Genomic DNA, 20271 nt, shown 5'->3' with positions numbered 1-20271 from the left:
CCCCCCTTTTTTTAATTCAACCACAGGAAAACTCTGCCATTTTCACGCAGCCTCCCAAAGTCCCATTGTCTGCTCATCAGAAGGGCAGAAATGTCTCTGTATCCCATTGGAAGGGTGAGGCCACATCCTGTCCTGCTCCTTTTCACTCTCCACCCCAAGAAAGCTTTCCACCTCTTGGCCCATTAGCAGCCAAATACTGTGAGGCATTCTCTAACATGCCTCTAGAGAAAACCTTGACCTCTTTTCCCTGATGGAAGAGGTTTCATCTGCTTCATCACCGCCCATCCAGCTTGCGACTCCATTCCCTGTTTCATCCTTTGCCATGGGCCGCATGACTCCAAAGGTGGTATAAAACTCAAAAGGCCAGCACATTGCTCCCACTTGCTCTTGGCAGCCCTTGCCAATGCCTGGTCTGCGACATGGATGGCTTTTTATGTCCTCCTTTCCTCTTGTTTTCTTTGTCTAGGAATTAAGGATGCTGACAAGAATGAGTTGAACAAAATAGCTTCAGAACCTACTGCAGAACATGTGCTTTACATTGAAGATTTCCACCTGCTCCACAACATAACACCCAAGCTCTCTCGAAGGCTGTGTTTCACTGCCTCAGAGCCACCACAGCCCATCAAGCAGACCGTGCAAGGTGCATCAGGGCTTTCCCTATATCCTGCTTTCCACTTGCCCAAACCTGCCCCTTCCCAGTCCAAGGACATGCCAGCTACACCATGGAGATGGACCTCCCAAATCCCCTCTGTTCATCACAAGGGACCTTTAAGGGTTGGATGACCACAGAGGAGCAACCACCCCATGGAGCATCTATTGCTTTGGGACAGTGCTCCTGTGTATTTTGCTTGTGCCTGCATCTCCATGGTTTGCCTAGTGATATCAGATCCTGAAAGTCTTGCTGCCAGTTCAAACAAAAGGAGCAGCAATGGGCTGGGGCAGCCTTTCTGCCCCTTGGGGGCTTTCATCATGGGCCTCTCATGGTGAACTCTGGCAGCACGGCTCAGGATCTCAGGAAGAACTTCACTGCTTGCAGAAAATGCAGAGAGCAGCCAAAGAGATCTCCAGAGATCTAGACCTGTCCCCAAAGAGATACTGATGTTGCAGTGAATCCATAGGTGATTGCAATGAATTCCTGCCTCCTCTTGGCACACAAGCTCATGAGAAGATTAGTTAAAAGCTTGGGGCAGAGCTTGGGAGAACTTCATCTGAGTTCTTAAAGCATCTTTTTTTGCTTTGTCTGTGGTTCTGTAGCACTTTGGGGCTTCCTGTGGTGTTTCATGGAAAGTTCAAGCTCTCTGGCAGACTCTTCCCTGGTGACAGTAAGGAGAAAGACAGGAAGGAGCTGGTGCCCTGTGTATTGAGCAGGTGTTCACAGGGGAAATGTAGCCAGAACCGTTTTTGTTTTCCTTCCTTGTGCTGTCAAGCAATTTGTCTAAAGAAAACCTGCTTGTGTGGCTCTGGCCTGGAAACAGATCGCAGCTGCCCCTGTGCTCTCAACCTAAGTGAGTGCCATCTATACCCAAGGCTTTCTCTGCATTGAATATGTTGACTCCATCAATAAACAGCTTGCACATGTACACCAGCAGTGCCACCATGGTCCAAACCAAAGGCCTTTCCTTTCTCTTTTTGCAGCTGAGAAGATCATTGGCCCCCAGGATTTGCATGTCAGTGAGCACAGCCACAGTTCACTGCGACTCACGTGGATGCCAGCTACAGGGAGGGTGATGGGGTACCGTGTTCATCTGCATCCCTTGCTGCCTTTGGGACAGGCAGTTTCAGAGGACCAGCGGCAGGTAGGGTTGCATTCCCATTTTGCAGAGCACCAGTTGCGGTTCCTGGTCTTAGGGATTAGTCCTCTGCTCAGGCTGATGTTGGCACAGCCTGGTTAGGAGATGGCACCATGTCCCTCAGCCATCCCAGTCACTGCCCAGTGCATTGGCATAAACTGAAGCTTGAAGCGAAGGCCTGTAGGTAGACCATCAGATTTGCAGGTGTGTTGATTGCTCATGCTAATTTTGTCATTGCTGCTGTCGTGAGATGGACTTTCTGGGAGTGATACGGGGGAAGGTAGGGTGGAAAAAGGATATGGCATGAACTGGCACAAACACCATTGGGATTGATAGGAACAGGTCAATGGGAAACACTCCTTTCTCTCCTTACCTCTGTGATACCACCTCCCAAATAAGCCCATCCAGCTTCTGTAGCAGCATCCCCTGTTCCTCTTGCTGCCAAAATTGTTCACCTTGGTAAGATCTAAGTGTGTTTTGGGTTTGTGTTTGCCATGTCCTTGTGTGAGTTATGCTGCCACGTGTGCCAGCTTGCTTTGGTTCAGCTTGGTCCGTGCACAAATCTGAGAGCAAGGTTGAAGGATAGAATGCCTAAAATCTTTGATTTCTAATAATAGAACAAAGCTATGGAAGCATAAATTATTAAGGTTAAGATTATTAATTGTATTAATTATTAAGATTGTGTTTAACAAGAATGATCGGCCTTGGTTGCTTCAGAATCTCATAAGAACATAGTGAAAACACAGAAGTTATGTCTCCACCTGTCTTGCCCTTGGGTTACATTGAAATCTTACTCTATGAGCTTAAAAGAAATCTTCTTTGTCAGAGGTGGTAGCTTTTCCTGTTTTCTTCAAGAGGGTTGGGGACCACCTTACGCATCATCTTACACATCTATCTTCATCTAGTGTTTTGTGGGCTATCCCACGAAACCCACCCTTCATGCTGTCCTGTGTCAGTGCTCATATGTCCACTGTGAATCTGGATATCATTAGAGGATTGCAACGTTCTGAGTTAGTGCATTTTAAGAGGCTCCTGCTCATGGAAGTCAGCTTGTATAAGGTGTGAAGCCTCGTGCTCCTAACCTGTTCCCAACATGGGGGTCTTCTACTGTTATAGGAGTGTAATTATGTCCTTTGTCCCCTGTGTGACAGATTGTGGTAGACAGTGACAAAAGCAGCGTGCTGGTGGCTGATCTGAAACCCAACACCAAGTATGTCTTCACAGTGAGGGCCATCTATGCAGATGCCCTTGGGGAGTCAGCAGTTGTCAAGGGCAAGACAAGTGAGTGTCTTTTCTGCAGTTATCCCTGTGTCTTCTTTGTCTGTGTGGACCCAGGAAAAAAACCACCCCAAAACAGTATGTACAAGAAGTGAGGGATGGATGGGCAGGGATGGGTAGAAGGAACATCTGTGCAAATGTCCATGGTGTGGGGTGCAGGACTGTGAGTGGGTGCAGAGCAACCCATGTGGTTAACCCACTTCAAAGCAGAGGGTGCAGCCTGCTGAGTAGCTCACATCATCTTGTTTAATAACCAGCAGGATTTAACGAATCCAGGCTGGGATTCAATTAATGTAAAAGCCATGTACCTGGAATGAGAAAGCTTTTGGAGACCATGGTTTGAGAAACACAGACACGAGTTTTATGAAGAGAAGTATATTCTGAAGGTTATATTCTATAACTTTTTTTTTCAGAAGTCGATGGTCCAAAGGTTTGGGCGAGCACCATGCATGCCATTAAGGCTTCATTTCACTCAAGGTGAATGCCAAGGTGGTATGATCATGGCCTTTAGGAAATGTCCCAAGCAGTGATCTCTGGTCTCATGAAATGATCTAGGTTGCAATCTGCCGTGCCAAATTCCTTTGCTGTCACATGGCTGGCTGTAATGACAAGGTTCTTGGAAACAAAGGAGCAAATTCACTCCTGGCCAAACCCTGGAGTGCAAGACATTGTCAGATGTGATGAAAGGAGCAGGTTTTGTCTCAGAAGTCTCTGCACCACTTAAGGGATTTTTAGAGTTTAAAGGGTGCACTAATTCCACTTCCCTCCCTGTTTTGGATGAAGTACCAAGTCTGCTTTGCCTGAGGCGTTTTGAAAAGAATTATTCCTTTCTTCCTTGTCTTTTGCGTCTTCCCCGACTCTCTGCAATGTCTTAAGTTGTTTGTCTTCTTGAGGGAAAATCTCCAACAGGATGAATAAATAAAGTGCCTCAATGAGGTTGACTCATATGTACTTGCCAGGAATAAGATGGAATGTCTTTATGGGTGGAAATAAATTCATTTGATCCCTTCTCTTATTATCCCCAACATGAAGCCAGAGGCAGAAGCTATAAATCTGTCTGCCATGGCTGGCTGGATCAAAATGGGCTCCCCTTTGTAAGAGTTGTATCCATAGGCACAAGTAGCGTTTGATTCATGTGCCTTGCTCAGCCTGCATGAAACCACCGCAGTTTTCTCTGCTCATGAGGAAGTGCCTTGTGGGTAGGTATTTCAGTTCCCAACACCGTTTAAAAAAGGAAGCCCACAATCATTCTGCCTTGGTGGTTTTCAGCTCACTTTTCAAGTGGACAGGGTTTGGTAGAGGGGTAACTGTTGTTTTTAAGGAAACAGCTAGCAGAATAGGAAGAATTGGTGCTGCTCACCTTTGTGTGTCTCTGTCCTTAAAGACCAAAGATTTTCCAAGCTCTTTGCCATGGCACTTTATTACAGCACTGTCACATCAATTTCTGCAATATTTTTGTATTCTAAAGCACCTGTGCCTCCAGTCACTAATTTCCGTGTGATAGAAGAAGGACTTTTTAGCTTGAAAGTGTCTTGGACACCTCCACTGGGCAAACTGGAGGGCTACAAGATCTACATCCCCAGAGGTGAGTTCAGATTTTATTAATTTTTCTTGGCGCTTGTTTTAAAAGAACCAGTGACCAAAGGACAGGAAAGATGCTATTTTGTCAAAGGAGCAATGCACCACAGAGCTCCTGGCATTATTCTGGAAGGAGTCCAAGTTAGCCTTTTCCAGACAGTGTGGTTCCTGCAGGAGAGAGGAGAAGAGTCCTTTGAAGGACTTTGTTTTGAAGAACAAGATGGGGATGCTGCTGTGGGTGCTTTGTAACCATTTGCATTGTCACATCCAGAACTACTGTGGATGTTTTTCAACTGCCTGCTTTGGTGTGGATGTGGGGTGAGTTCAAATGTTTGGTATGGCTCACACTCACCTCTGTGTGATCTGGAGGGCTGGGACAGCATGGATATATCAAGCCTTAGTTACAGACATAACTTTCAGCCACGCCACATGGGTTGGGGAACTTCAACCATGCCCTTCAGCCAGCTCCTGTGCATGCTATTCACCATGTGGTGAAGACATGGGATGTAGACAGGCAGTGGGAAGGCTTTACCATCACTCTTCTCCTTGGTTTTGCAGCCAACAGACCAGGAATGACCTACAAGCAGGTTCTGCGGGGTGATGTCTCTTCCCATGTACTGGACAACTTGCAGGAGGATAGAGAATACAACATCAGCATCTATGCCGTGTACCCCCAGGGGCCAAGCCAGCCTGTAGCTGCCGTAGGGAGAACATGTAAGAGGTCTGATTCTGTGGCTGGTTCCTTCTTGCCCTGGGCACCGTGTTCAAACCCGTTACTCTTGATAAGCACCTCACAGTTGGTGGATACTGCAACTACATGTGCGTCAAAGGGAAAGTGTTCAACAGGTCCTTTCTAACTCCAGCCTTGACCCCTTCTTTTCCCCCATGACATGCATGGACATGGACACCCTCAAAACACCATCAGGCTGCTTGGGAGGAAGGGTGGGAGATCTGGCAGAGCCTCATTTTCCCTGCCATTTTGCACCCGCACTGCATAAAGCAAATGAGGTTGATGCATTAGAGGCTTTGTTCCTGGAAAGCAATGGTTACAGATCTGGTTGTTTTCACCACTGCTTTTATGAGATGCCTTCAGCCTGTCAGGCAGGGCAGGAGCCCTTGGAAATCCCTCTCCTTCTGACAGATGAGCTGGAGGAACAGTGATGCAGGGAGGGCAGCCAGCAAAGTCCTCCACTGGCAAGTGCGTGCTCTGAAAGATTTGTTCCCTGTCCTCATTCCAGTGAAGCTCCTGCCTGTGAAAAGCATCTTGCTGCAGAACGAAACGACTGACACACTCCAGGCAAGGTGGAGCCCTGTCCGGGGAGCAACGGGGTACAGGCTTACTTGGACGTCAGCAGGTAGATACGTTGGGGTGGGGTATGTGCATCAGTGAGCTGGGAGATGAAGAGACAGGAGCTGTGAGGTCCCCAAGGCATTGGATGCAATGACAACTTCTTTGTTCAGCCATGCAACGAGAAACGAGAGGGAGCCAGGTTTTTTGTGGACTGTGAATGGTGGAGTCTTGTGTACATGGAGATAAATCAGCAGCTTGCAACAGAGAGTTATGCCATGGGTGCTGATGGTAAACTGCCATGGATGCAAAAATACCTGCTCTGGCTCTGCATAAAGCAGGCTAACAGGTACCCATCCTTTTAACATGGGATTAGTTCCAGGTTTACTGGACCTGTGTAGCCTTGGAAAGGGTTAATAGGTAGAGAGAAGCTGGTAAAATACTCCATGCGGAGCTAGATATCACACAGCCCCTGAGCATCTGGGCTTACCCCTGTTTTGGGAGGACAGGTACTACCACATTACAGACTGGAAGTGCCTGTGCTTGTTGCTTTTCTCTGCAGCAGTAAGATCTGGCTTCATCTCCTAGCATCCAATAATGCATCCTCATTCTGAGACAAATTTTGGTGTTTGAAGACAGATCAGCATTTGCAGTTGGAGCTTCTCCCTTGCCCTGAACACAAACATATTTTTGTGCGAAGTGGGGAGCAGAAGTTAGACATTCAGGTTTGATGGCATATTTTGGCCTTGGGAGATGGATATTTCTGTGGTTCAAAGATGAGATGAGAAGTCAGGACACCTGGGCTCCACCACAGGCTTTGAATAAATAGCACACTCTCCTCTGGCTCAGCAATCCTGGTTATGAAATGAGCAGACATCTCCCACCAGGGGAGGGGGGCTTAATTGGAAAACAGCTCCAAAGGTCATCAGAAGGGAACACTCTTTACAGGGAAGATACAAAACTGCTTTTATTGTTTTATAGTGAATGTCTCTCTGGAAAAAGTCATGGTGTACCCCAAAACTGAGCTGTTTACCCAGTCCTTGCTCAATACCCCAGCTAGAAATGGAGCACACATGTGCTCAGCTTGCCATGTCTTTGGAGTGGGGACATTCCTTCTTGAGGGGACAGCGTGAGACATCCTCAGCTGAAGCAGCAAGTGCACATCACCTCCACTCTGGATTTGCTCTTTCTGAGCAGCTCTTTCACGTGGTACCAGTTCACCCCATATCCACTGATGGCAAAATCCCAAGGGGCAGCCCACCCTCTCTGCCCAGCATTGTGTGGTCCTCCCCCCATGCTCCATCCCATCCCGGGGCCGTGTGTTATGGGTGCAGTGGTGCTGGGATGCAGACACCTTCTGCCCGTCCCAGTGCAGCGGCCCCGAGCACTGGAGGGGGGTGGATTTCTCTTGACTTCTAAGACAGAGAATGGCTGATGTGAAGAGAAGGTCCATGCATGGCGTGGGGTGGGAGAAGGGTGATGGGGCTCAGGGTGCTGGTGGAGCAGAAGATGAGGACATGGCACCCTCCAGTGACCAAACTGCGAATGTCAGCTTTCCCCCCCAAACCCCAACGTACTGCTGACTGTGCCTCCCTGCCTCTCTGAAACAGCGCGTGATCCCCAGGGATTAGATTTTAACTCTTCTCCTGCCGTGCCGGGGGGGTTAGCTGAGTAGTTTCTAGTCCCCAACAAGAACACAGAAATGAGAAAATGTCTTTTGTGGCATCAGTTGGCTCAGTATCCTGCGGAGTAGGCAAGATGACACAGCACCCAGTCACCCAGGGCTGGGCAGAGTGTGGACCCTCTTAATGGGACTGCTTGCAGACCCATATGTGGCCAATTGTGTGTCGCTACCTGATTTATTTTCTTTGGTCTGCAAACCCCTGAGTTGCCGTGGGCTATTGATGATCACTGAGGTCTGCCCGAGTGGCTGCGGGTTATTTCTACCTGTATATAATTAGGTCCCCAACCAAGATTTGTGCTTGTTGCACTAAGCCCTGTTTCTACCATCTTCAGCTTGAGGATCTCACTGGCACATGTGCAAGCCCGGAGGATGAAATGCCATTCAATCTTAGGCACTGTGTAGTTCTCAAGTGGTTGTCTGCATGACTGCCCACCTCCCTCCCAGGCAAGGAGACCCAAGCAAGGGTGGTCCTCCTTGGTCTGACCCAGGGGAGCCCAGACATCATTTCTTTTTGCAGAGGGCAGCATCCAGGATGTGAACCTCAGCAACACCTACAGCTACTACATGATCCAGGGGCTGCAGCCTGGCACAGAGTACACTGTCACCATCAATCCCATCTTTGGGGATGTTGAAGGACCAGTGGTGAGCAGTAAAGCAATGACAGGTGAGTGCTGTGCAGCAGAGGTGGGAGGCAGCCCAAGAAGACATGGATGGGGGTCAGGCTGTGCTGGCAGCACAGAGCTGGTGTCATTTGTAGTCACCACTCTGCCTGTCATCTGGTGCAGAAAACAATTTGGGTCATTACAGCTTTTGGGGGGCCACTTAGGAGCTGATGGGACCTTGATGCAACCAAGCAACTCTGCTCTCTTGCAGTGGCATCGAGCACTGTTCAGATGCTGAAAGTGAGTGATATATCCATCAACAGTGCTCTGGTCTCGTGGGACTCAGTTGCTGGGGCCACTGGGTACAGAGTAGCTTGGGGTCCTACACCAGGTAAGATCCCACTCTCCTCCAGCCTGCATCACCTTCACCTCCTGTAGCACAGAATCATGGAATGGTTTGGGTTGGAAGGGTCCTTAAAGATCACCTAGTTCCAACCTCCCTGCCATTGGCATATCTCCCAGCATGGGAGATCAGGCACTGGGAGCCTAAGAGATGGTGGGTGTAAGGACAGGTCCAGCTCATTCACTGCTCTGACCACCCTCTCCCACAACTTCAGGACATGAATTGAAACCATAAATTATTCCTGAACTGATCCAGAATGCCAGCAAGCAGGGTCCCTGCAGCAGCTATGTTCAGCCTGACCCCAGCCCAACACATGGAGCAAGAGTCCCACGCCACCTTGTCTGGTCCTTGGGGAATAGTGGGACAGAGGCTTTGCAAAACTCCCTGCAGATACTGGGGAGGGACAGAGACTGTGCCAACATTGCTGTGGGCCCTGTATGTGAGAGCTGGCTTGATTCCTTTGGTTCCTCTCAGCTGGTTTGGATCCTTTAGTAATTTGAATTCCCAAATAAATAACAACAAGAAAACTCTCTCTTGCCCCAGTGTACATATGAGTGTTCTACAACAGAGGTTCGGTTGGTTTGGAGATGGACTGCCAGGGAAAACATGATGTCTATCCCAGTATGTAACAGAGCTGCTTTCCAGACTCTTCAGTCTTTATTCTCTTCTATTTTATTTTCTCTCTTCCAAAGAGTTCTTTGGCAAAGACCGTCCTCGCCAGCTGGCCCTCAACAAGTCGATCACAGCCTACCAGCTCCGCAACCTGGCCCATGACACTGAGTACGTGATTTCCCTGTATGTGCTTTTTGGCTCGGTGGAGGGACCAGGGATCACAACCTCAGCCAGGACATGTGAGTATGGTCAGGGTATACAAGTAGCTACCACAGCATACAGCCCTTGCACATCTGGTTCAATTTAGTGTATCCCTACAAAGGCCTTACACTGTACCTCCTGCACCCCACTCCCATCATCTGCCCCTCATGTCAGGGGCACTGTGGTGGTGGTCCTCTGCCCAGCCAACCTGCTGCACCTGGTGGGTGAGACCGTGAATCCCAAATGCTTTAGATTTTCTGCCTGGGAGTCTTCAGATGCAAACTGGAGTATGTGTGCTCTGCAGTGGATCTGTTCATGCGCTGTGGGCTTGGGTAGAGCTTCAGATATGAACGGCCCAATCTGTGCTTCCTGAGCTTCCAGGCCTCCCAAAATCCAGACCAACGGCCAAAGTCTTCAACATTGTGGTCAAAGAGTCTAGCTGGAAAAGAGATGAGACCTGGGTAAATTCTGCCATATGAAGCCATAGGGAGTTAAAGGAAGAGGAACATCCTAATGTGGTCATTTCTGCCTGGTGACAAGGGCTGTCCCCTTCCTCAAAGAAGGGGGCACTCCAAAGGGCTATACTGGAAGAACAGGTTGCCTGGCAAGATGCAGAAGATGCAAATTCTTCATGTAAAATAGGGAAAGATGGTGGTCTACTTGATGGCCAAAGTTGTCCCTCCATAGAAATCTTCTTGGTTGCTGCATCTTGGCAGGAGGTGGGGGGCAGCAGTGCTGAGCATGATGATCAGAAAGCAGAGGCAAGATTTACACAGTACCAGAACTCTGCTTGGAGAGGTTTAAAATGGCAGCAGGTGACTAGCAACCCTGGAATACAGTATGGAGACAGTGGGTTGACCTTTGTGAAGAAGAGCACAGGCAAACAGGGATGGTCAGCACTTGTGGGATCTCTGGGTGGATGTTTCACCCTGCAGTGACAGGCGGTGGCAGTGGCAGGTGGGGCGCTGGGATCTGCATCCCTTGACTCCCTGCATCCCTGTACTGCCTGTCCTGGGCTTGCAGAGGTGCACCCACATGGATCTAGAGCAGAACATGCTCCTTGGTGCTAAGGGAGGTAGGATGTTCATGCACAGCCCAGACCTCAAGCAGTACAAACTGGTGTCTCTCCAGGTGAGGAGGATGAGACACTGAGGATAAGCAAAGGTACCACTTTTAACCTTTTTATATAATTTTGGCCTGCTTATACTGCCAATGAGGAGCCCTGCTGGACAGCACTAAGGACACTATCTAATACTATTCTCACCCTGCAGCTCCTCTTGGCTACGTTTCCAATTTCAAGGTGATGTCCTACACGAGCACAAGCCTGTCTATGGCGTGGAGTGCCACAGCAGCTGCCACCAAATTCAAAGTCACCTGGAGCCCTGTGGGAGCAGGCAAAGGTGAGCAGAGAAAGGGTGCACATGCTCATTTCTGGCACAGACCCATGGCTGTGGCCAAGGGAAGCATCTTTCTAAACTCCTGATCTACTGCCTCAGGTAGGAGAGATCTCAGTATTGAGAAACATGGTCCTCAGCCTGCACCTGTTGGCAATGGCTCCTTCTCTCTTTGTGTTCATGCTCTTCTATTTATGAATGTAATCCTCAAAGTTCTGAAACAATAGTAAGCAAGGAATGGCTGTTTCCTTCGGAGGGGATGCCACCAGCCTCACTGGTGAACTACAGGCTCTGAAGTATCCCTTTTTTTGACAGAAGAACAGGTTGCCAAGACTCAGTACCTGGGCAGTAGAGTGTTGGCTTACCGGATTGACCACTTGCTGCCTGACACCCTTTATAAAGTCAGCGTTCGGGCTGTCTTCAGCAAGGCTGAGGGGCCGGAGGTGACTCTCACTCACCGCACAGGTATGTCCTGGTGGAACCACCCTCTTTGCGTTGGGTTGCAAAGACTGGATTCATGGTCTTGTGCACTGCACATTAACGGTGGAGTGGCATGAGCAGCCCTCATAGCTGGTAGCAATAATCCACAGCTGTTCCCATGGGTAGGAGTGGACAGGTCTCCCTGGCATGTCAAATAGGCTTGCCATAGGTGGGCAGCCCTGGATGTATTAACGTGGTCTCCAGTCTTATTTATCCACAGCCATCTCAGAAAGGCAGGAGCCTCTCTGCAGGCACCACTCTGGGTCAACTCACCAGCATGCATTCTTGAGGTTTACCATTCCCTGATTTGTGGCTCTGCCTCTTCAAACTTGGGGTCCTGAGTCCTTTCAGTGTCTTTTTCACATGAGTTTGTCTGAATCACAGTTCCCCATGGTGTTTGAAGATGCATCTGGATGATCTGTCCTCTCGTGGCCCCCTCCTCATGTCCCTGTGTCATGTCACCAGAGTTTAGTGCAGGCAGTGAGAGATGTGGATGAACTCCCTCAACTGCAGTGCTCCTGTCCATGGATTCATTAGGAAATAAAGCTTGGCGACCCTGGATAATGGCTGGAAAGTAGACATTACATCAATACTCACATCTTCAGCTCTATAGCTTAGAGCCACAAACCTGATGATGTTTAACTTCAGCTGTTACTTCAGACATCTTACCCTGGTTCATTTTTGCAGCATCTTTTGCAGACTCCAGTCCCATCCAAACCATCCAAGATTTGAAGATTATTGAAACTGGTGTAAATAGTTTGAAGCTGTCTTGGAGGAGGCTTCCTGGAGTAACTCACTATAAGATATCCTGGGTGCCATTTGATGGTAAGCAACCTGGTCTCCTAGGTGCAGTATGAGGACAGAGCACAAGGAACCCCAAAAATGGAAGCTTAGCTCAGCTTATTCCTTTTCCCACAGATGGTCAGGGTAGTTGGGGACTGCAACGTCTATGGCAGCAGGTTGAAGCCCTGTGAACCAGGTTTTAGTCTCTAACAAAGATGCCGTTTGGATGTAGGCATAGTTCAGATTTAGGAAGTCAAAGAAGTGGCTTCCTTCCAGCAGCGCATGTGATGCTTTTGTGACCAGATCTCTCACCTGCCCATGCCTCAATTTCCCCAGATGAAAAATAAGTTCATAACCCTCCTCCCTAGCCAGGTCCCACAGGATCTGTACGAGGAAGCTGCTGTAACAATGATTGTTAATAGCAATTACCTTGCCCTTTCTGTGTATGCTGTGGGGTTTTGGAATGTCTCCTCTTAGGTGGCTTGGAAACTTCCCAGCTGGTTGCAGCAGAAACAGACTCCTTCATGATCTCCAAACTGAAGGAGAGCACCACCTACACCATCTGCATGTCTGCAATGATCAGGGGACGGAAAGGAAGCCCCACACTCCTCACAGCCAAAACCTGTGAGTACAAGACCACTGGATGGGGACAAGCGCATCTCCACATTAGTGCTGGGGGCTGTGTCTTCCTAGGGGCTATGATGGGAGATGAGGATGGAAGAAGAGCAATACTGGCCAACAGACACCTTACTTCTCAGGTGCCACCAGCCAGCATGCCAGAAAACATGTATTGGTCTTCTCTTCCTATTACCGAGAACCACTGAGAGTTTGCCTGTCTTCCCCTGCCAATAATCACCATTGGATGCTGGTTTTGTGACAAATTATCTTGGAATTACCTCTTTAGTTACAGCATCTTGACCATTTCCAGTAGATAAAGGCAAACAACTCTCATGATGCTGGGGCACCATGTGACTTGATGCTGTAGAATTGGCAGATTTGGAGACCAAACACTGGAGAAGGTCAGGCGTGTGGAGCCAACACTGTGGTTTCAAGAAGCACTAGCACCTGACACAAGTGAGAAGGCAAAAACTTTATTGCCTATCCCAGCAGCTCAGATTTCAGTCAGTTTAGAGAAACACACAGCAGTTCAGGCTCAAGATCTGCCAAAAGTTATTTGCTAAAAACCCACCAGTTCCCACCAGCTGAGGATCGAATCTGATTTAGCTTTCTGGAAAACCCCTAAAGTGCTGTAGGGACTCCTTCCTCTCACCAGAAACATGATGCTAATTTAGGAGGCAGAAGGTCTCCAAAGCTGTTTGCAGGCTTAAGACGTGTTTCCTGGTACACACATCTTTGCACCCTGGGGTAGGTATCATCTGAGAGATTCAACAGGACCTGGAGCCATGAAGAAATGTAGTGGAGATGTGCTTCATGCTCATCATTTCTATCTGGACTTATTGTCTTTGATTTCAGTGGGGCCAGGATTTGTGCTTCCCAAAGGATGCATCAGCTTCCTTTCAGCTTGATCAAGCTTTTGGTGGTAGCTTCTACCCACCTTAGGCTTTGTTTCTTTGTTTTCCAACAGTGGATTTACCCAAAGTGACTGAGTTCACAGTGCAGGAGGCTGCGGAGACCAGTGTTTTGCTGACTTGGATGGCTGTTCCTGGAGCATCCACATACCTACTAACGTGGCGCTTGTCCTCAGGTAATGCTTTTTGGTGATGGGAGGAAGAATGGCTTGTAATTTGGTCCAGTCCCCTCCTGTGTGAGATGCTTCTTCACCGAAGGGGATCTGAGGATGGAGCATGCATGTATCTGGCTTGCCCTGTGGTCTGTTTGATTAAGTACCTGGTTTTAGAGCCAGCTGATGCTGCAGAAGATGCAAGTGGCAGGTATTAAAGGGGAAATTTCCACCACCAGCCTTAAGTGGCTGCTATTTCCTTCAAGTGTCATGACTTGTGTCTCCAGGTGCTGCCCACTTCGACCTGGGGTAAATGATGCTGTCACTGTTGGCACCAACACTGTTCATTCTTTTGAACCCATCTGGACCCTGTTTAGCAAAAGAACAAAAAGTTGACCCTGGGGGCTTCCACAGATCATGTCCTGTCATCTCAGCTTTTCATTTGGGTGAAAAAGGAGGGGGGGGGCGGGAAATGGAAGCTGGCCCACTGAGGAGACTCTCAGGATGACACATTCAACCATTGCAAAAAAAAAAGAGACATGAAAATTGCTTAGGAAAAAGCCTGCTGGTTGCTATTATCAGTCTCTCTTCCTCTAGAGTCACTACCTGTCCATTAGGGATAGTTGCAGTGAACCAAAAAAGGTTGGCTTTTGTCATCCATACAACCCTAATTCTTACCTGTTTAAAAGCTTTGCTATATGGTAAAGAGCTTTTAAAACTTTCTTAATCATTGCTCACAATTTCTAGCATCTATTTCTTCTTCCAGTTAATTTGGCCTTACAGGGTTTGCTGTCTTAAAGCACCAGCTATATTATTTTTTCCTGGAGTGGGCTTAAGCTTTGTTTAATATAGCAAGTTTCCTGTCGTTGTTTCAGCCACTACATTTTTGCAAGGGATCTGTTCATCTTCACAAGTCAATAAAGAAAACGAATCTGACACTATTCCCCTGTGGTCCCTGCAATGTTTTTTGAGTTACCAGGTCATCAGCTTTCATTTTTTTTAATTCCAAGAACATTTTGCTATTGGCAGCTTAAGACTTAAAGCATATGTCACTGGGGATGAAGTCTCCTGTGGTGGCATCATTTTTTTGCTCTGCATATTAAGGATAAGCGATTAGGGAACTGAACATTCAGCTCTCTAGGGTGATTCAAGTGATCTAATGCAACTGTTCCCCTCCTGTACCATATTGTTAAAATACCAATCCGTAAGTATTAAAAAATCATTGGTTTCAGAGTTGTCAGCAGCTCAGAAATGGATAATACCATGTCTGACAGTCCCCCTGTGCCCTCACTTAATTGATCCTTCTGAAATAGGTTTACAACTATTGATTTAACATTCCAATTAGGTGAATCTTGCTACCACACTTCAATAGTACCAACAAGATCAAATTTATGCTCACAAGTGAGTAATTCCAATTTAAATTGTTTAATTATCCAGGCTGTCAGAATTAGTGTATAAAGGCAATTAAGAATTTTGTTGGGGTTTTTTGTTTTTTTGTCTCTTGGTGCCTTGATTAATTTTCTTCTCCACAACTTGTTTTTTTTTCTAAATGAGTACTCATTCATTACCTCTTTCCCTTGCCCCCCTTTTAAGCTTCTTTAGTGCCCTCTCCTCTGCTGGCTGATCCTAGCCAGCCTGCCCTGTAAAAGATTGGGTCCCCTTCTACGCAGCTTGAGGTCATCCCACCTGTAGACCCCCTCTGTCCACTGTTAAATAAAACCAAATGCACATGTATTTCAACGAGGCTCCATCCAGAGCCAACCTTCCTCCCCCATGTAACAGGAACAACCTTGGAGAAGGTCAGCTAGGCACTGCCCTCCTCTCTCTTCTACCTTCTCTTGACTATCCATGGAGCACCAAAGTCATGGTTTTCTTATCCACCTAATCCACAGATACTCGTTTAATCTTGCATTTGCACCTTGAGCCTCACAGTCTCTCTCTTGCAAATCAGCTTCATTTTTTGTAGAAAGTTGTCCCTGGCAAAGACTATCTTCCTTCTCCAAAGCGTGCAGACTTTTCCTGCATGTGCTTGTCAGTCTTGTGCTGGGCATCCCTCCCTGTGTATGATCCAGGTATGCCCTACCTCAGTCCACCAGCAAAGTCTCCTTCCTGTCCTGGAGCACATGTGGTAACCATGCAGTTTCTCATTATGTGAAAGCCCCATTACATGAAACAATATTTAGTGCTACACAACAGCATAGCTGTAAAAGGAAAAGTAGGTGAACGTGCCTGTTTGGGGGTTTAGACAAGCAGGTTGAGTGGTGGGCTGCCATAGATCTGTGCTTCATCAGAGCTGTCAGCTTGTGTTTCATACAGCAAATCTCAGACAAGGTAGTGTGGCACCTAAACCAATTATTACTATTTTGACTTGCCTACCCAGAGGGAGGGGAGTAGGAGAGTTTGAATCAAACTGCAAGAGGGATTTTTTTTAAAGGAGCAAAGCCTCCCATCCAAAATTTTTTGGGGGTAATTGAGAACATTTAATGAAAATTAAACAGAGGATTTATACTGATGTAATTTCTTTCCATGGAAAAGACTTCTACTTTTTTATCTTTTTAAGGGAAAATGCTATTTCAGAATGAAAAGGTGAAAGTTTCACTTTGAACAGTGTCAAAACTCATCATTCGATAGTTCTAAAATAAGACACTTATAAAATGTCAAAACATTATTCTGACATTTTCACACATTTTTCCTATCATTATTTTAAATCAAAACTATCTATTGTATGTGGCCACATTTCTCAACTAAGTTTGACTCTACTTTGCAGCGAACTTTCCAATCATTTCTAAACAAAACAAAAAAAAGAATCCTATTTCTATACATGCTAACTGCTGCAAACCATTGGTCTGTCACAGAGCTCATCCTCAGACACCGCCTGGACCAAATGCCCTCTCTAAACACTTGTACAAATTCCCATTTTCTTTTCCTGTTCATGTACTCAAGAACTCCCTTGTCAGATGCAAACAACCTTATTTCTTCTGGTTTAGGACCTGACCATCCCAGTTTGCAAACATGTCTTACCAAGAGCCTCTGCTCTGAAGCCCAGGACTTACCTTGTCCCCAAGCTCCTGTTTGCCAAAGGTGGTGTCATTAGAAGATGGGATGCTAATGGGAGTTATTTTGAGTTTCTCTGGCTCCCAGTCAATGTGTGTTTCTTCCTCTTTCACAGCTTCTGATCTTTCCCAGGAACTGTTATCAGCAGCTTCTAGATCATATCGGGTGACAGGACTGAGCACCAAAGAAATGTATTTTTTTTCTATAAGACCAGTCTTTGGAGATACGGAGGGACCAGAGACAACGCTCCTGGGACAAACAGGTATGAAAGCTGAAGACTTGTGTTGCAGTTTTACCTAGGTAACTGCTATTGAGAGTAATTTCTTGGCTTCCCTACCCTTCTGATGCTTTTGCTAGATAGTGGCATCATAATTAAAAGAGGTTTAAAAGACACCTTTTCTGTTTTCCTCTTACAGTGGGACATCACAGAGAGTCACCTGCACCAATCACTCCAGTGACTTTGACAAAGCTGGATATGATGAGGTCCCCATCCACATCTCCCAGCAATGTGGGAACCACTCCTCTTTCACTGGCCACCACCACAAAGCTACCACCAAAGCCAGAGACCCCACTATTGACAACTGTAGTGTCTACACCACTGACAACTGTCCCAGTGCCAAGTGAGTGTGTATCCATGTGTGATTTGATGATGATATAGAAGTAAGTAAAAGGGAGCATGGTCTTCTCTGATCTCAGGAGCCAAAACTAGTCTTTAATCATTGAGTAGTGAGAGTGGAACAATGTCAGGGAAGGAGAAGACACAAACCTCATAAAATGCAGTGAAGCTCTCAGCACTGCCCTGTAGGGTGAAGGTGCTGTCTGCTCACTCACCAACATATGGCATCACTAGTGGTATTTGGTTTATTTTGTTGCTCTGAACACAAAGAAACATGCTTCTGCTTTAGGACCCCCCAGCTTACAGAGATCCTCTCTTCCCTCTGCAGTCTGTGGCAAGTTCAAAGCAGACATTGGGTTCCTGGTGGACGAGTCCTCGAGTATTGGCCAGAGCAATTTCAATAAAGTGAAGGATTTCCTCTTCCGGATCATTTCCTATTTCCCTAAGATTGGACCTGAAGGGACACAGGCAAGATTTTGTTATTCTGTTTCCTGAAGGTGTTTTCCTTCCAATTGTTCACCTTTTGCTCATCCCTGCAATGAGAGTAGTCTGCTTGCTCACATGTTGTGGGTCAGAAAGGCTACGTGCTCTACCTAAAGACATGTGTGTCCAACAAAGACGTGAATGAGAGTCTCCTAAATGTCAGCTTTCTCCTTTGGATATATTTCCATTTCTTCGTTATTTTTCCAAGATCAGGTCATCAGGAATAAAGTAAATTCCAGACCTACTGAAGTGGTGTCTAGGTTATGGAGCACAGGGATGTGTCAGGTGCATGTCCCCCTCTAAGCAGACTGCTAATGGTTAGAGACCCAGGTGGGGGCCAAGATGGGAGATGCAGCACATGCCATCAGCTGCCTCCTCTAGACAAGCAGAGGACCAGACCTCCAGGCCATGCTGTGAAACACCCCAAGGACAAATGAAAAGCCTACAGCATTAAATGACAACTCAGCAAAGCCAATGGAAACACTCAGTAGATAATTTTGTGTCATTTCTGTTTAATTAATCCAGTATTTTAACTAGCCCTTTACAAGGGAGACCTATGTAGCTCACTTTCAGTTGATCTGGAAATGGGAACTTCTTGCACTCTTTGCTTGCAGGTAGCCTTGAAGGTTTAGGTACATGATGAAGTTGCCCTGGGTTAGCAAATAATTCTGAGGACATGAAGACATTTTGATTTCAGTGGCTATGGTATGGGCTGAGTAGCTGGCTTCCTTTTGCAGTCAGCAGAGATCAGAGGTTTAATTCAGCAGGAAGGGGTGTTGCCATGGGAGGTGCTGCAGCAGGAGGTGCTCTCACCCAGCCATGAGCTGCCCAAAGTGCACCAGTCTCCCATTAGTCCTGTGCTGTATCCACCAGCAGAAATCCCTGATGCACTAGATCAGGGGTCCTCAAACTATGGCCCGCAGACTGGATACGGCCCCCCAGGGTCCTCAATCCAACTCCCCGGTATTTACAGAACCCCCCTGCTCCCCCCACTGGGGTTGGGGGGGGAAACCAAGCAGCCGCAGATGGCTGCCTGCCACTTCATCCGCACGCCGGCCCCCTGTTTAAAAAGTTTGAGGACCCCTGCACTAGAGAGTCCAAAGTAGTGCCTTGCCCATCCTTCAGTGTATGCTGTTTTCAGTCTGCAAGAAGCACAATCTCTTTCCACTCCTGTTTGCACCACAACTAGGTGTATTATCCAACTCGAGGTAGATTACTGACAGCCCTCTTGCTATGTGCCTGAGCCCTCCATGGCTTTTAACCCTGTTTTCTTTGGCAGGTTGCTGTTGCTCAATACAGTGAGGAGCCCAGGGCAGCCTTCTACTTCAACCAGTACCGTGACCGCAACAGTGCCCTGAAAGCTATCAAGGAACTGCGCTATGCTGGAGGCAACACAAAAACAGGTGTGGATGGGTGAGCTGCACACATGGGGTGGACCTTCTGGCCCAACACAGAAGCTAGGGGCCAGAGAAAGCATTTGTCTGAGTGTTTTGAACCGACTTACTTGGTTAGAAAGCTATCATAGAATCATTTAGGTTGAAAAAGACCTTTAAGATCATCAATTCCAACCATTAACCCAGCACTGCCAAGTCCACCAGAAAACCATGAAGTGCATCTATGCTCTGGCCCAAAGTTCTTTAAAATTTGAGAACAGAGGATCCAATTTAGTTTTATTTCCAGGAATGGTCTTTCCAACTAGCCTGATGTCCTTTATCCTTGTCTTAGTTTTACTACTGGGTTTCTCTCCATTATTTTATAGCCTTGCCTGCACTGGAGAGAGGTTTTTATACATGGCTTGGAGACAAAGCCCATAAGCGTTAGGCAAGCATAGTTGATGCTGAAGCATCCTTATTGCCCACTGTATGCACATTTTAGTCAGCAAATTCCAAAGGTTATTGCCTTGTTACCCTGACAACAAAACAATGTGCCGCGTCCTATTTTCATGGTGTGTCATCACATAATGTCCTTTGTTCACCTGTGTTGTACACATAGCACAGCTCTTCATTAGCTTAGCATCTCAGAAGTTCAGACGTTTTTGTCTTATGTAGTTAAAAAGCTCAGAGACAGACAGCGCTCTCCACCTGCTCGTTCCCAGCAGGACAGTAGGGTATACCTGGTTCCCTGAAGGTACATGAGCAGTAATGTTAAATTGAAAGTAGTTAGTTTTAACTTTTCTAATTTTAAATGGCCCAGTTAACATCTTCCCACCAGTCCACATAAAGGGAAGCTTTGGGGCACCCATGTATGTTAACTGAAGGCTTATATACCTCATCTGGCTCAGTGGTATTGTCAGGAACACAGAAAAACGGGGCTGATCAAGATACAGGAATTCTGATGGGACTGG

At 47.1% G+C, this 20271-nt stretch overlaps 1 protein-coding gene across 1 annotated transcript in view; it reads left to right on the top strand.

Annotated features, from left to right (window-relative positions):
• Positions 1–20271, top strand: part of LOC130149750 (collagen alpha-1(VII) chain-like) — a 116274-nt gene that overhangs the window by 20461 nt on the left and 75542 nt on the right. The window contains exons 6-23 of the mRNA XM_056339721.1: positions 467–640; positions 1636–1796; positions 2942–3071; positions 4537–4653; positions 5205–5360; positions 5885–6001; positions 8136–8282; positions 8492–8611; positions 9316–9474; positions 10708–10836; positions 11146–11295; positions 11998–12135; positions 12571–12717; positions 13679–13798; positions 16944–17090; positions 17245–17448; positions 17773–17912; positions 19207–19330. Coding sequence (XP_056195696.1) covers positions 467–640; positions 1636–1796; positions 2942–3071; positions 4537–4653; positions 5205–5360; positions 5885–6001; positions 8136–8282; positions 8492–8611; positions 9316–9474; positions 10708–10836; positions 11146–11295; positions 11998–12135; positions 12571–12717; positions 13679–13798; positions 16944–17090; positions 17245–17448; positions 17773–17912; positions 19207–19330 — 2580 coding nt within the window. The remainder of the gene's footprint in view (positions 1–466; positions 641–1635; positions 1797–2941; positions 3072–4536; positions 4654–5204; positions 5361–5884; positions 6002–8135; positions 8283–8491; positions 8612–9315; positions 9475–10707; positions 10837–11145; positions 11296–11997; positions 12136–12570; positions 12718–13678; positions 13799–16943; positions 17091–17244; positions 17449–17772; positions 17913–19206; positions 19331–20271) is intronic.

This window comes from Falco biarmicus, chromosome 5 (assembly GCF_023638135.1).
Source record: "Falco biarmicus isolate bFalBia1 chromosome 5, bFalBia1.pri, whole genome shotgun sequence".
Lineage (NCBI taxonomy): Eukaryota > Metazoa > Chordata > Aves > Falconiformes > Falconidae > Falco > Falco biarmicus.
This window is presented reverse-complemented; position numbering and strand designations above follow the sequence as displayed.